The sequence below is a fragment of the Pristiophorus japonicus genome, chromosome 6 (genome assembly GCF_044704955.1).
Source record: "Pristiophorus japonicus isolate sPriJap1 chromosome 6, sPriJap1.hap1, whole genome shotgun sequence".
Classification (NCBI taxonomy): Eukaryota; Metazoa; Chordata; class Chondrichthyes; family Pristiophoridae; genus Pristiophorus; species Pristiophorus japonicus.
In genome coordinates this window covers 234,971,536-234,983,571 of record NC_091982.1, presented here as the reverse complement: position 1 = coordinate 234,983,571, position 12,036 = coordinate 234,971,536, and the positions used below count along the sequence as shown (strand labels likewise).

Below are 12,036 nucleotides of genomic sequence, written 5' to 3'. Positions count from 1 at the left end.
CTCATGTTTATGCAATGTCATGCCTCTCCCTCACAGTCACCCTCAACAAATGCTCTTCATCCATCCATCCAACACATGCCATTACTGTCACTCATGGGTCTCCTCTTTCCCTCCTTGCAGGAGAAGAGAGCACAGAACACGAGGAAGAGGCAGAGAACCGGAGGTGGCTCTCCAGCCATCTTGCAACTGACAGCTGCAGAGGAGGAGGAGGAGGCACTGGAGATCAGTGGAGTCTCGGTGTGCCTGTCCATCAGAGATGGAGAGATGGGGGTCTCCCGGCTACACAATGACAGAATTAACTATCAGACAGCCACATGGCATACAACACTCATTCATGTTGACTTGATGTCAGCAGCGAGTGAAATATGATAGGAACAGGAGGAGGCCATTGAGCCCCTCGAGCCTGTTGCACCATTCAATGAGATCGTGGCTGATCTGTGACCTAACTCCAGAAACCCGCCTTTGCCCCATATCCCCTTAATACCTTTGGTTAACAAATAGCTATCAATCTCAGATTTAAAATGATCAAATTGATCTAGCATCAATTGCCATTTGCGAAAGAGAGTTCCAAACTTCTACCAGCCTGTGTGTAGAAGTGTTTCCTAATTTCACTCCTAAAAGGTCTGGCTGTAATTTTTAGACTATGCCTTCTCGTCCTAGACTTCCCAACAGGCAGAAATAGTTTCTCTCTATCTACCCTATCTGTTCCCTTCGATCAGATCACCCCCTAGCCTTCTAAATGCTAGGAATACAACCCTAATTTGTGTAATTTATCCCCGTAATTTAACCCTTGATGTCCGGGTATCATTCTGGTAAACCTACGCTGCACTCCCTCCAAGGTCAATATATCCTCCCTAAGGTGTGCTGCCCAGAACTGCTCACAGTGCTCCAGGTGTGGTCTAACCAGGGCTTTGTACAGAGCATCATAACTTCTACCTCCTTGTATTCCATTCCTCTAGATATAAAGGCCAGCATTCCATTCGACTTTTTTGCATAATGATCACGTAAAACATTCTTACCTTGACGTAGAAACATAGAAAATAGGTGCAGGAGTAGGCCATTCGGCCCTTCGAGCCTGCACCACCATTCAATAATATCATGGCTGATCATTCACCTCAGTACCCCTTTCCTGCTTTCTCTCCATACCCCTTGATCCCTTTAGCCGGAAGGGCCATTTCTAACTCCCTCTTAAATATATCCAACGAACTGGCGGCAACAACTCTCTGCGGTAGAGAATTCCACATGTTAACAACTCTGAGTGAAGAAGTTTCTCCTCATCTCAGTCCTAAATGGCTTACCCCTTATCCTTAGATTGTGTCCCCTGGTTCTGGACTTCCCCCAACATTGGAAACATTTTCCTGCATCTAACCTGTCCAGTCCAGTCAGAATTTTATATGATTCTATGAGATCCCCTCTCATCCTTCTAAACTCCAGTGAATAAAGGTCCAGTCGATCCAATCTCTCCTCATATGTCAGTCCTGCCATTCCAGGAATCAGTACTCATTCATGTCCTTTATCTCCCACAGGGCCTTCACTCATCCCACAGGAGGTGGCCCAGGTCACAGATGACGATGACTCCGCAGAGGAGATCACTGTTCGACAGCTTTCTTGCTCATTTCGCTTCATTGCTTTAAACTTCGAATTTCACACACACTCAGTTGTAGTAAATGGCAGGATCAGATCTTTTATGTAGACATTCATACTAAACAAACCCAGTATGAAAGTTACTGAGACACTTCACAAAGGCAGCTCTCTGCTGTTTTTCTTTCAAAAATATACTTTATTCATATAATATTTTCACAATACATTGGAAAATGATTCAGTACCTTGCGGTCAGCAATTCCATACAATTCGTTTGGATGCTGACAGCAGTTCCATACAATGCACTAGCGTGCATTTCATTTCAAGGTACAGTTTAGTACAATCTGTACGTTACATGTGGTACTGTGCAAATAAGGGAGCAGATAAGAACATCTTTACATTATATTCCAGGACACATTTCAATACTGATCATGAATCACGTTACATGATGAAAGCAGTACACAGAATTCCGATTTCCGTGGCTGCTTGTGACACACACACCTTCCAAGTTTCTAGTGTCTAATGTTTGTGTCTTAACAAACAGCCAGTTCCATCTCTTGTACCTAAAAAGATTTTGAACTCTCGTTTCCTTGCATACATACAGACAATGTAGACTCAAATGGCATTGGCCTGAAATCACGACTAACTACTTTCCGAATTACTATACACAAACCAGATCGTTTCCTCCCATAGTAATCAGAAACATAGAAGTTTATTTCATTCCATGTATGATTCATACAAATAGTTAACATACAGATAAATGATCAGCTATTCATTATCCTGAAATCAAGTCTCACTGCCATAAATCGACTCCCACCATGAAGTACTGTAAACATTCAGGCGATCAGATAGACACATTTGAATGGCTACATGGCTCCATATCGTCTAGCAATCTGTTTTGATCCAAACATCCTGAGCCAAACCTCAATCTTCAACCTTCATCCCCTTTGCTTTCTCCAGACTGCGCTGAAGCGTTTGAGAAATATGGGCTTTCGCTCCCACAGTCACTCCCTCTGAGGATGCACCCTCACAGGCCTCATGCAGACCATGCACCAGCTCAGATAATCACACCTTGGTGGGACCAGTCAGGTTGATAGTTGGGTTACCACCTGGTGGCTCACAAATTACAAGTGAGCAAGAGCAAATGGTGAAGACGGACAGTAGTGGAGAGTCCGTATCGGAGGGTGCAGGGCACTCCAAGCTCTGCTGAGCAGATGCTGAACCTCGGGGACCATCGACGTACAGGATACCTCTGGAGCGGCAGCAGAGAATGTGCAATGTACAGGCAGGCATTCCAGCAGCACTATGCACGCTTGCAGCGAGATTGGAGGAGTTTGTCTCAAGCATGAGTGGCATGATGTTGCAGGCCTTTATGATGATGTCTTTGTCCATGGAAAGAGTAGCCACCTGCATGGAGCATCATCATCATAGGCAGTCCCTCGGAATCGAGGAAGACTTGCTTCCATTCTTAAAATTAGTCCTTACTTGACTGAACAGTCCAAAACGAGAACCACAGTCCCTGTCACAGGTGGGATAGATAGTCGTCGAGGGAAAGGGTGGATGGGACAGGTTTGCCGCACGCTCTTTCCGCTGTCTGCGCTTGATTTCTGCATGCTCTCGGTAATGAGACTCGAGGTGCTCAGTGCCCTCCCGGATGCACTTCCTCCACTTAGGGCGATCTTTGGCCAGGGACTCCCAGGTGTCAGTGGGGATGTCGCACTTTATCAGTGAGGCTTTGAGGGTGTCCTTGTAACGTTTCCTCTGCCCACCTTTGGCTCATTTGCCGTGAACATTTGCTTTGTCACATGGCTGTGACCTTGCACTCTGAACCCCAGTGGGCCACTGACCCTCCCTATGCCTGCCCCTAACCAAGCTGCACGGAGCATCAAATGAGGCAGTCACACAGTAACTGCAGTCCTTCACCAATGGCTTGCACACTATGAATGTCACCTTAAATAGGATGAATGATACCCTAGCCATGGCTGATCATCGTACCACTGACTGATCTGCAGTAAAGTGTTCTCTTGCTCATTGCTAGCAAGAAAGTGTGGAAGCTAGCAACGAGATGGATGATGACAAAAGGGGCCGTCGAAGTGGGGACCCGGCTCAAAATGATCCCATTTCTCACCCGTTACCCGTTCTCTTCCCCCCCCCCCCCCACCCCACTGCTCCAAGTCAGTGTCCCACACACTGCCTCCTGTCCATTGGCAAGTGTGCCCCTGCACAGGTACAGGTGGAGCAGTCTTTGGAGGGGCCCTCACGGGCTCCAAAACCCAGAGAATGTCAGCCAAGAGCATCTCTGTAGTTAGAGCAGGGACCTAAGCTCCCTGTCTCTACCTCTGCTGAAGCCACAGAGGTTGCACCATGTAGGAGTGTTAGGAACAGGATGAGTAAAGCTTTGTAACTGCACATGTGTGTGTTACACATTGTTAGATTGGTAGATTTCTGTTTTATTTTTGAGCAACGTAAATATATTATTTCTTACCCAATTTTGGTTGCTGGCTGGCCCATTCACTTGTCATGAACGGTAAAACGTGAAATGATGGCGAGCAACAGGGAGGGGGGGGGGCGGGGTGCTGTGAAAGGGATGCTTGGTTGTTTGCAGGACTGCTCTGTGTTCATGTCTTTGGAGAAAGTGGCTTTTGCAGGTAGGGGTCAGATGGGTGGAATCAAAGTGGACCTCGCAATAATGAGGGTATCCCAGGCAGCAATGAGCACTGCTGCTGGTGCATTGGCCTCATCACGTTCTACCACCTCCTCAGAAACATCTGAAGAGGCCCTGTGCACTGCTCCTAGTTCCTCCTTCTGGTCCAAACCCTGCCGCTGCGCAATGCTGTGCAGAGCCCAGCACACCACGACTATTCTGGAGACCTTGGCTGGTGCTGTACTGAAGGGCGCCTTCAGATCTGTCCAGGCACCTGGAGCACATCTTCAGCATGCCGACGGCTTGCTCAATGATGCATCTAGTTGTCATATGGCTTTCATTGTATCGCTCCTGGGCCCCATTGGTTGGGTTCCTCGCGCGTGTCATCAGCCACGTTTTAAGCGGGAATCCCGTGAGTCCGAGCAGCCATCCAGTAAGTCTGTTTCGCACAGAGAGATCAGGGAGGGTGGACTGCCGCAGGATAAAAGCATCGTGGCAGCTGCCCAGGAATCGTGTACACAGCTGCATAAACATCTTTTTGTAAGTGCACCCAGCTGCATATTGATGGAGTTGGAAGCCCTTGCAGTTGCTGAATACTCCTGGGTGATCTGTGGGTGCATAATTGCCACATCATCATCATAGGCAGTTCCTTGGGATCCACTCTTTAAAAATGAGTCCTTAGGTGGCTGAACAGTCCAATGCGAGAGCCACAGTCCCTGTCACAGGTGGGACAGATAGTCGTTGAGGGAAGGGGTGGGTGGGACTGGTTTGCCGCAGGCTCTTTCCGCTGCCTGCGCTTGATTTCTGCATGCTCTCGGCGATGAGACTCGAAGTGCTCAGCCGGATGCACTTCCTCCACTTAGGGCGGTCTTTGACCAGGGACTCCCGAGTGTCAGTGAGGATGTCGCACTTTATCAGGAAGGCTTTGAGGGTGTCCTTGTAACGTTTCCGCTACCTACCTTTGGCCCGTTTTGCCGTGAAGGAGTTCCGAGTAGAGTGCTTGCTTTGGGAGTCTCGTGTCTGGCATGCGGACTATGTGGCCTGCCCAGCGGAGTTGATCAAGTGTGGTCAGTGCTTCAATGCTGAGGATGTTGGCCTGGTCGAGGACGCTAATGTTGGTGCATCTGTCCTCCCAGGGGATTTGTAGGATCTTGCGGATTAACATATTGGAATTGACATTCGCCTCTCCTGAGGGGGTCGCGCCGCGCGCACGCAACCTAATGCGCTGGAGTTAAATTTGGAGATCACCAGTCTTCCTGACCCGCTCGCAATCTTCCAGGACTTAACCCTTTATCCTACGTATAGTTCACCTGCACAGTGAGGACAGGTTTCAAAGGCAATGGGAGCAATTTTAACCCTGCTCACTCAGCAGTTACCTGGCGGATGGGACAGTTAAAATCACTCTGGCTCTTTTACCTGTCCGAAAACCGCCATGATCACAACATCTGCAATTTTAACATGCTCTCCTGAGCAGGCAGCAAGGACATAAGAAATAGGAGCAGGAATAGACCATTTGGCCCCTCGAGCCTACACCGCCATTTAATAAGGTAATGGCTGATCTGATCATGGACTCAGCTCCACGACCCCGCCCACTCCCCATAACCCTCGACTCCCTTATCGTTCATACTTATGTTGCGGCCCGATGACATCATTGAGACCCAACTAATTTTAAATCAGGCCTGAGCGGGGAGTCCACCTGGAGTTAAAATCGGGCCTTCCCTCGCGCGGTGCAGCTTTGAAAGGATTAGTTAACTCTTCAAGGTTTCTGTTTTGCCTTGCCAGGTTACGTGACAGAGAACTGGAAAAATATTTTAATATCTCAAAAGATAGTCAACGCAGACTTTCTATGTGTAAGTTTTCCTCGTGTGGTTTAAATGTTTCATTTTGTTCGTATATTTTCACTTTGTGCCTCTGACAAGCCGAGCAGCTCAGTGGTTTATCAGTTGTTGCTGGATGCGTGCAGTTTTGGTTTCCATATTTGCGAAAGGATATACTTGCTTTGCAGTTCAGAGAAGGTTCACGAGGTTGATTCCGGGGATGAGGGGATTACTTATGAGGAAAGGTTGAGTAGGTTGGGCCTCTACTCATTGAAATTCAGAAGAATGAGAGGTGATCTTATCGAAATGTATAAGATTATAAGGAGGCTCGACAAGGTGGATGTGGAGAAGATGTTTCCACTGATAGCGGAGACTAGAACTAGAGGGCATGATCTTAAAATAAGGGGCTGCCCATTTAAAACTGAGATGAGGAGAAATTTCTTCTGAGGGTTGTAAATCTGTGGAATTCGCTGCCTCAGAGAGCTGTGGAAGCTGGGACATTGAATACATTTAAGACAGAAATAGACAGTTTCTTAGACGATAAGGGGTTATAGGGAGCAGGCGGCGAAGTGGAGCTGAGTCCATGATCAGATCAGCCATGATCATATTGAATGGCGGAGCAGGCTCGAGGGGCCATATGGCCTACTCCTGTTCCTATTTCTTATGTTCTTATCTACACTGGGCTGGATTCCAGAGCACTGGGAGTTCCAGAACATTGAGGACCATTTTCAGTCGGACCATCGATATAAAGGCACATTCCGAGAGGCTGCGTTCCCAGGACCGAGCCCTTGCTGCTGGGGAATGTGGGCTGGAGTTAGGAATATGACACTCCAGAAGCACAACCCTCACTGGACTTGCATTACCGGGTGGCGATTCCACAACATGGTGCTTCCACTGGGCACAGTGACTTGCAGTGAGAGAGTCTCGGGGAATCACGAAGCATGATTTTCCACCCAAGGAGATATAATAACTTTTATTTATATAGCACCTTTAACGTAGTAAAACGTCCCAAGGCGCTCCATCATCATCATAGGCAGTCCCTCGGAATCGAGGAAGACTTATTTCCTCTTAACATGAGTCCTTAGGTGGCTGAACAGTCCAATACGAGAACCACAGTCCCTGTCACAGATGGGACAGATCGTCGTTGAGGGAAGGGGTGGGTGGGACAGGTTTGCTGCACGTTCTTTCCGCTGTCTGTGCTTGATTTCTGCATGCTCTCAGCGATGAGATTTGAGGTGCTCAGCGCCCTCCCGGATGTACTTCCTCCACTTAGGGAGGTCTTTGACCAGGGACTCCCAGGTGTCGGTGGGGATGTTGCACTTTATCAGGGAGGCTTTGAGGGTGTCACTCTCAAGTTTCCTCTGCCCACCTTTGGCTCATTTGCCGTGAAGGAGTTCCGAGTGGAGCGCCTGCTTTGGGAGTGTTGCAAGACAAAACAAATAGATTTGACACCGAGCCACAAAAGAAGAAATTAGGGCAGATGACCAAAAGCTTGTTTGAAGAGGTAGGTTTTAAGGGGCATCTTAAAGGAGGAAAGAGAGGCGGAGAGGTTTAGGGAGGGAGTTCCAGAGAGTAGGGCCCAAACAGCCTAAGGCACGACCACCGATGGTTGAGCAGTTATAATGAGGGATGTTCAAGAGGGCAGAATTTGAGGAGCATAGACATCTTGTGGGATTGTGAGGCTGAAAAAGATTACAGAGATAGGGAGGTGTGAGGCCATTGGAGTGATTTGTAAACAAGGATGAGAATTTTAAAATCGAGGCGTTGCTTAACCGGGAGCTAATATAAGTCAGGAAGCAAAGGGTTGATGGGTGATCGTGACTTGGTGCGGGTTAGTACACGGGCTGCTGAGTATTGGATGATCTCAAGTTTACGTAGTATAGAATGTGGGAGGCCGGCCAGCCAGGAGTTGGAGTAGTCAAGTCTCGAGATAACAGGCATGAATGAAGGTTTCAGCAAAAAGACGAGCTGAGGCGGGCAATGTTACAGAGGTGGAAAAAGGTGGTAAGATTATGAGCTGTACACCCATGTTGCGCTTCCTGTAGAGTAATCATTTTTGACTAGCAATGGGAGTAGAAATGAGTTGCGTGTTGTATGCTTGAAATGTTGCCAATTTTGAATAGTCTCTAAAAGCTGCTTTTCTTTTCTCTTTCTGTTTCTTGCCTCCCCTCCATCATCTAGCATCAAGAAAACTCACTACAATTGCTTTTCAGTTATCAAATTCATTGGATTTTGTAACACTAAAAAAGACACTCAAAACAGATGACGAATCGGATATTTTTACAGAACTAGAGGATGATATGTTCAGTAGGCATAAGGTATGTGTAGAGATGTTTTGTCAGTTTTAACATCTTAATATGGTTATTTGCCTAAAATTATATAGAATGTACAGCACAGAAACAGGCCATTGAGCCCGACTGCCGGTGTTTATGCTCCACTCGAGCCTCCTTCCATCACTTGTAGAGAAATTGGTCTTTTCGAAACTGTATCAACAGGGCTCAGCAAATGCATATTTAACATCGATTGTCATGTTGGAATGGCAGCAGCGGGTCTGGTGGCAGGGGCATGGTCTCTTACTGATATGGCACGGGCAGAAGCTTCCAACTGTAGGTCCAACTATGGACACGATATTGCGCTGAAGCATCTGGCGGACAGAGTAGCAATTTACATCCATATGCTCATGTTATATAGTGTTGTGAGGCTGCTTGGAAGCAGCCGTGCTATGGGTTCTTATGACGAGGATGAAGGAGCACAGATGTATATGATTTGACCCTTCAGGAGAGACCCCATGCTCCAACAAACGACCCAGGGGTCAAAATTCGGTTGAGGACGCGGCCTTTTAATCGCGCGCGGGGGGAGCGGCAAACGGGCGACAAAGGCCGACCTTCAACGGTGAGCGGCGTCGACGCCTCGTCCCTACATTCAGTCAGCTCTTCGGCAGAGGCACCAAGAGGCAATGCTGCGCCGGCTAACGCCACCCATGTGGTGACGTCATCCTGCGTACAACGCCTCTGTCGCAACATTTGCTTTGTACGCTGCCGTCCAAACAGGTGGCCGTACAGCCAGGAAAAAGTGGTCATTAAAGAGTGGATCTCGGGCGGAATTGCCCAGAAAGGAAGGTAAGTTTTTCTCATTTATTTACTTCCGCATGGTTTCATTCGTTTTAAGAGTGGGGAAGTGTGTGTGTGTGTGTGTGTGTGTGTGGAGCACAGATTAAAGACAAGGAAAACTCGGATAAATAGGCAGGTCATACAGAATTTCTTTAGCAAAAGGGTGAGGGCAATGTATAACAAACTGTTCAAGGTTGCAAAAATTGAAATAGGCAACTTCCGGAAACTGCAGGGAATGACGGTTATGAAATGTGAATGATATGCAGGTACAGCAATCAATTAAGAAAGTAAATGGTATGTTGGCCTTTATTCCAAGAGGATTTGAGTGTAAAGTGATGAGTGTAAATACATCTTACTGCAATTATATCGGGCCCTGGTGAGACCACACCCTGGAGTATTGTGTACAGTTTTGGTCTCCTTACCTAAGGAAGGATATACTTGCCAGAGAGGAAGTGCCACAAAGGTTCACCAGACTGATTCCTGGGATGGGAGGATTGTCCCATGAGAAGAGATTGAGTAGACTAGGCCCATATTCTCTAGCGTTTAGAACAATGGGAAGTGATCTCATTGAAACATACAGGGTTTGACCGGGGGGTAGATGCAGGAAGGAAGTTTCCCCTGGGCTGGGGAGTCTAGAACCAGGGGTCACATTCTCAGAATAAGGGGTCGGCCATTTAGGACTGAGATGAGGAGAAATTTCTTCACTCGGAGAGGGTGGTGAATCTTTGGAATTCTCCACTTCAGAGGGCTGTGGATGCTCAGTTGCTGAGTATATTCAAGACCGAGATCGATAGATTTTTGGATATTAAGGGAATCAAGGGATATGGGGATAGTGCAGGAAAGTGGAGTTGAGGTTGAAGATCAGCCATGATATTGAATGGCGGAGCAGGCTCGAGGGGCCGAATGGCCTACTGCACCTAATTCTTATGTTCTTGTGATTTAGAAATATCTCCCAGGAAAGATGGGGGATAATTAGACTGGCAGGATGGTCTTCTGTCTGAAATTCCATTACGGTGTTGCTCTGGCCTGAAATTATGCTGTGGAATTCTACTACGCAAACGCTTATCCTGTTTGTCTGACATCCCTCCCTCTGCCAATTTAGCGGAGCATTAAACTGTTTTTTAAAAAAAATAAATAAATAAAAGGAGTAACGTTGTCTCCAATGTAGGGAGAGATGAGTTTGAATCAAACCGACTGAGCATTCATTCGCTGACACCCCCCCTATGTAGGTTCGGGACAGGTGTATCGACTGCAGACGTTCACCATTGTTTCAACATTACCCGGCTGCAAAGGATCTTCTGCCCTCTTTCCTGGTGAAGTACTACAGGAACGGCAACAAGGTTCTCACGATTCTTCCAGATGGAACGGGTCAGATATTGTATCCTTTGCGCAAAGTGCTGAAATTAAACTGCATTGGAAGCAAGGCTGCACTTCATTCGTGTTATGTCTGTAATGCACTTATGGATGACTCCACGAGGCAATGAGTTGTACTCAAACTGTAGTGACCTTGGTCCTTTATTCGTAACTCCAGAGTGAGGCACAAGCATGGTGGGAAGCCTTTTATACTGTGCCCTGCACACCTATGGAGGTGACCCTCAGGTCTCCCACCGCAGTGTCCTCTAGTGGAAGCCCCAGTTGCACCCTCCAGTGATGCAAGCATAGTATATACACAGTGTAAATCTTATTGAAAGTACATCGGGCATAGCCTAAAACGGGCGAAGACCAATTTCACCCCCTGTGGGTGGGGGTGGGGTGTGCAAGGCACTTCCACAAGCATCTGGCCAAGTGCTACTGCTCACCGGATTGTGTGCATGCAGACAGTAAGCAAGGAGCACAGTATGATCCCAATTCTGTCCTCCACCATCATCCGCAGACACACACTTTGCAGCAAGACTCTCAGCAGTCAGAGACGGGAACCCTGGCTGATTTTCCCCCATCCCTAGGCACTGACACCACTCTATGTCCCTGTGTGGCTCTATAACCCTACCTGGCAGTGTAAGTACCTGTGTGGCTCTATAACCATACCTGGCAGTGTATGTGTACCTGTGTAGCTCTATATCATCATCATCATAGGCAGTCCCTCGAAGCGAGGATGACTTGCTTCCACGCCAAAAAGGGATGAATTCACAGGTGTTTCAATGAAGGACCTAATATTCCAGATCCTGAACTACATCCTAAAGGGGGGTAGATGCCTGTGTATGGATTTTTTTAAAACGTGGGGTGGCCATTGCACACAAGCCACCACACGGGTTTGACAGAGCTAGGTCTTGGTCCAGTGGCAAGGGTTAACCAAGCCGACTGGACCCAGTGTGCGCACACATCGCAGTGTGGGCTGGCCCGTGCTGCCCCTGGGCCCATGCCTCTTCTGAACCCCAGATTCACGCTTCTCCTGGGCCCCGGTCACTTCCCTCTACAGACTCTTGCCGCTCCTTCGCTCCTCCTGCTGTGCCTGCCCGCACTGCAATCAATGACCTGGCTTCGCAGCCGTCGCCCTCCTGCAGCAGCACGCGCTGCTCCCTGCAGTGGCCCCGGCCTACTGATGGTCTTGCAGGCCGGGACCACGCCGATTTGTGGGCCAGGCCGCCGCACGCTGCTCCCTCGAATGCAGCCTTTCAATCACAGTAAAAATGTGTGGCACACTAGGTCCGTGCAGCAGAGCTGGTCTATAACCATACCTGGCAGTGTATGTATCTGTGTGGCTCTATAATCTGTGGAATTCTCTGCCCCAGAAGCTGCGGAGGCTGGGTCATTGAATATATTTCAGGCGGAGATAGACAGATTTTTGAGCGACAAGGAAGTCAAGGGTTATGGGGAGCGGGCAGGGAACTGGAGCTGAGTCCATGATCAGATCAGCCATGATCTTATTAAATGGCGGAGCAGGCTT

At 48.1% G+C, this 12,036-nt stretch overlaps 1 protein-coding gene across 2 annotated transcripts in view; it reads left to right on the top strand.

The window, feature by feature from the left end:
- The window catches only part of LOC139265405 (uncharacterized), a 50,968-nt gene extending 42,625 nt beyond the window's left edge, over positions 1–8,343 (top strand). Inside the window, exon 11 of one of the 2 annotated variants that reach the window (XM_070882400.1) lies at positions 8,224–8,343. In XM_070882400.1, coding sequence (XP_070738501.1) covers positions 8,224–8,280 — 57 coding nt within the window. In that variant the 3' untranslated portion in view covers positions 8,281–8,343. Of the gene's footprint in view, positions 1–6,007; positions 6,076–8,223 lie in introns of those variants that run through there. The other variant, XM_070882401.1, reaches the window with a different exon arrangement.
- The last annotated feature ends 3,693 nt before the right edge of the window (positions 8,344–12,036 follow it).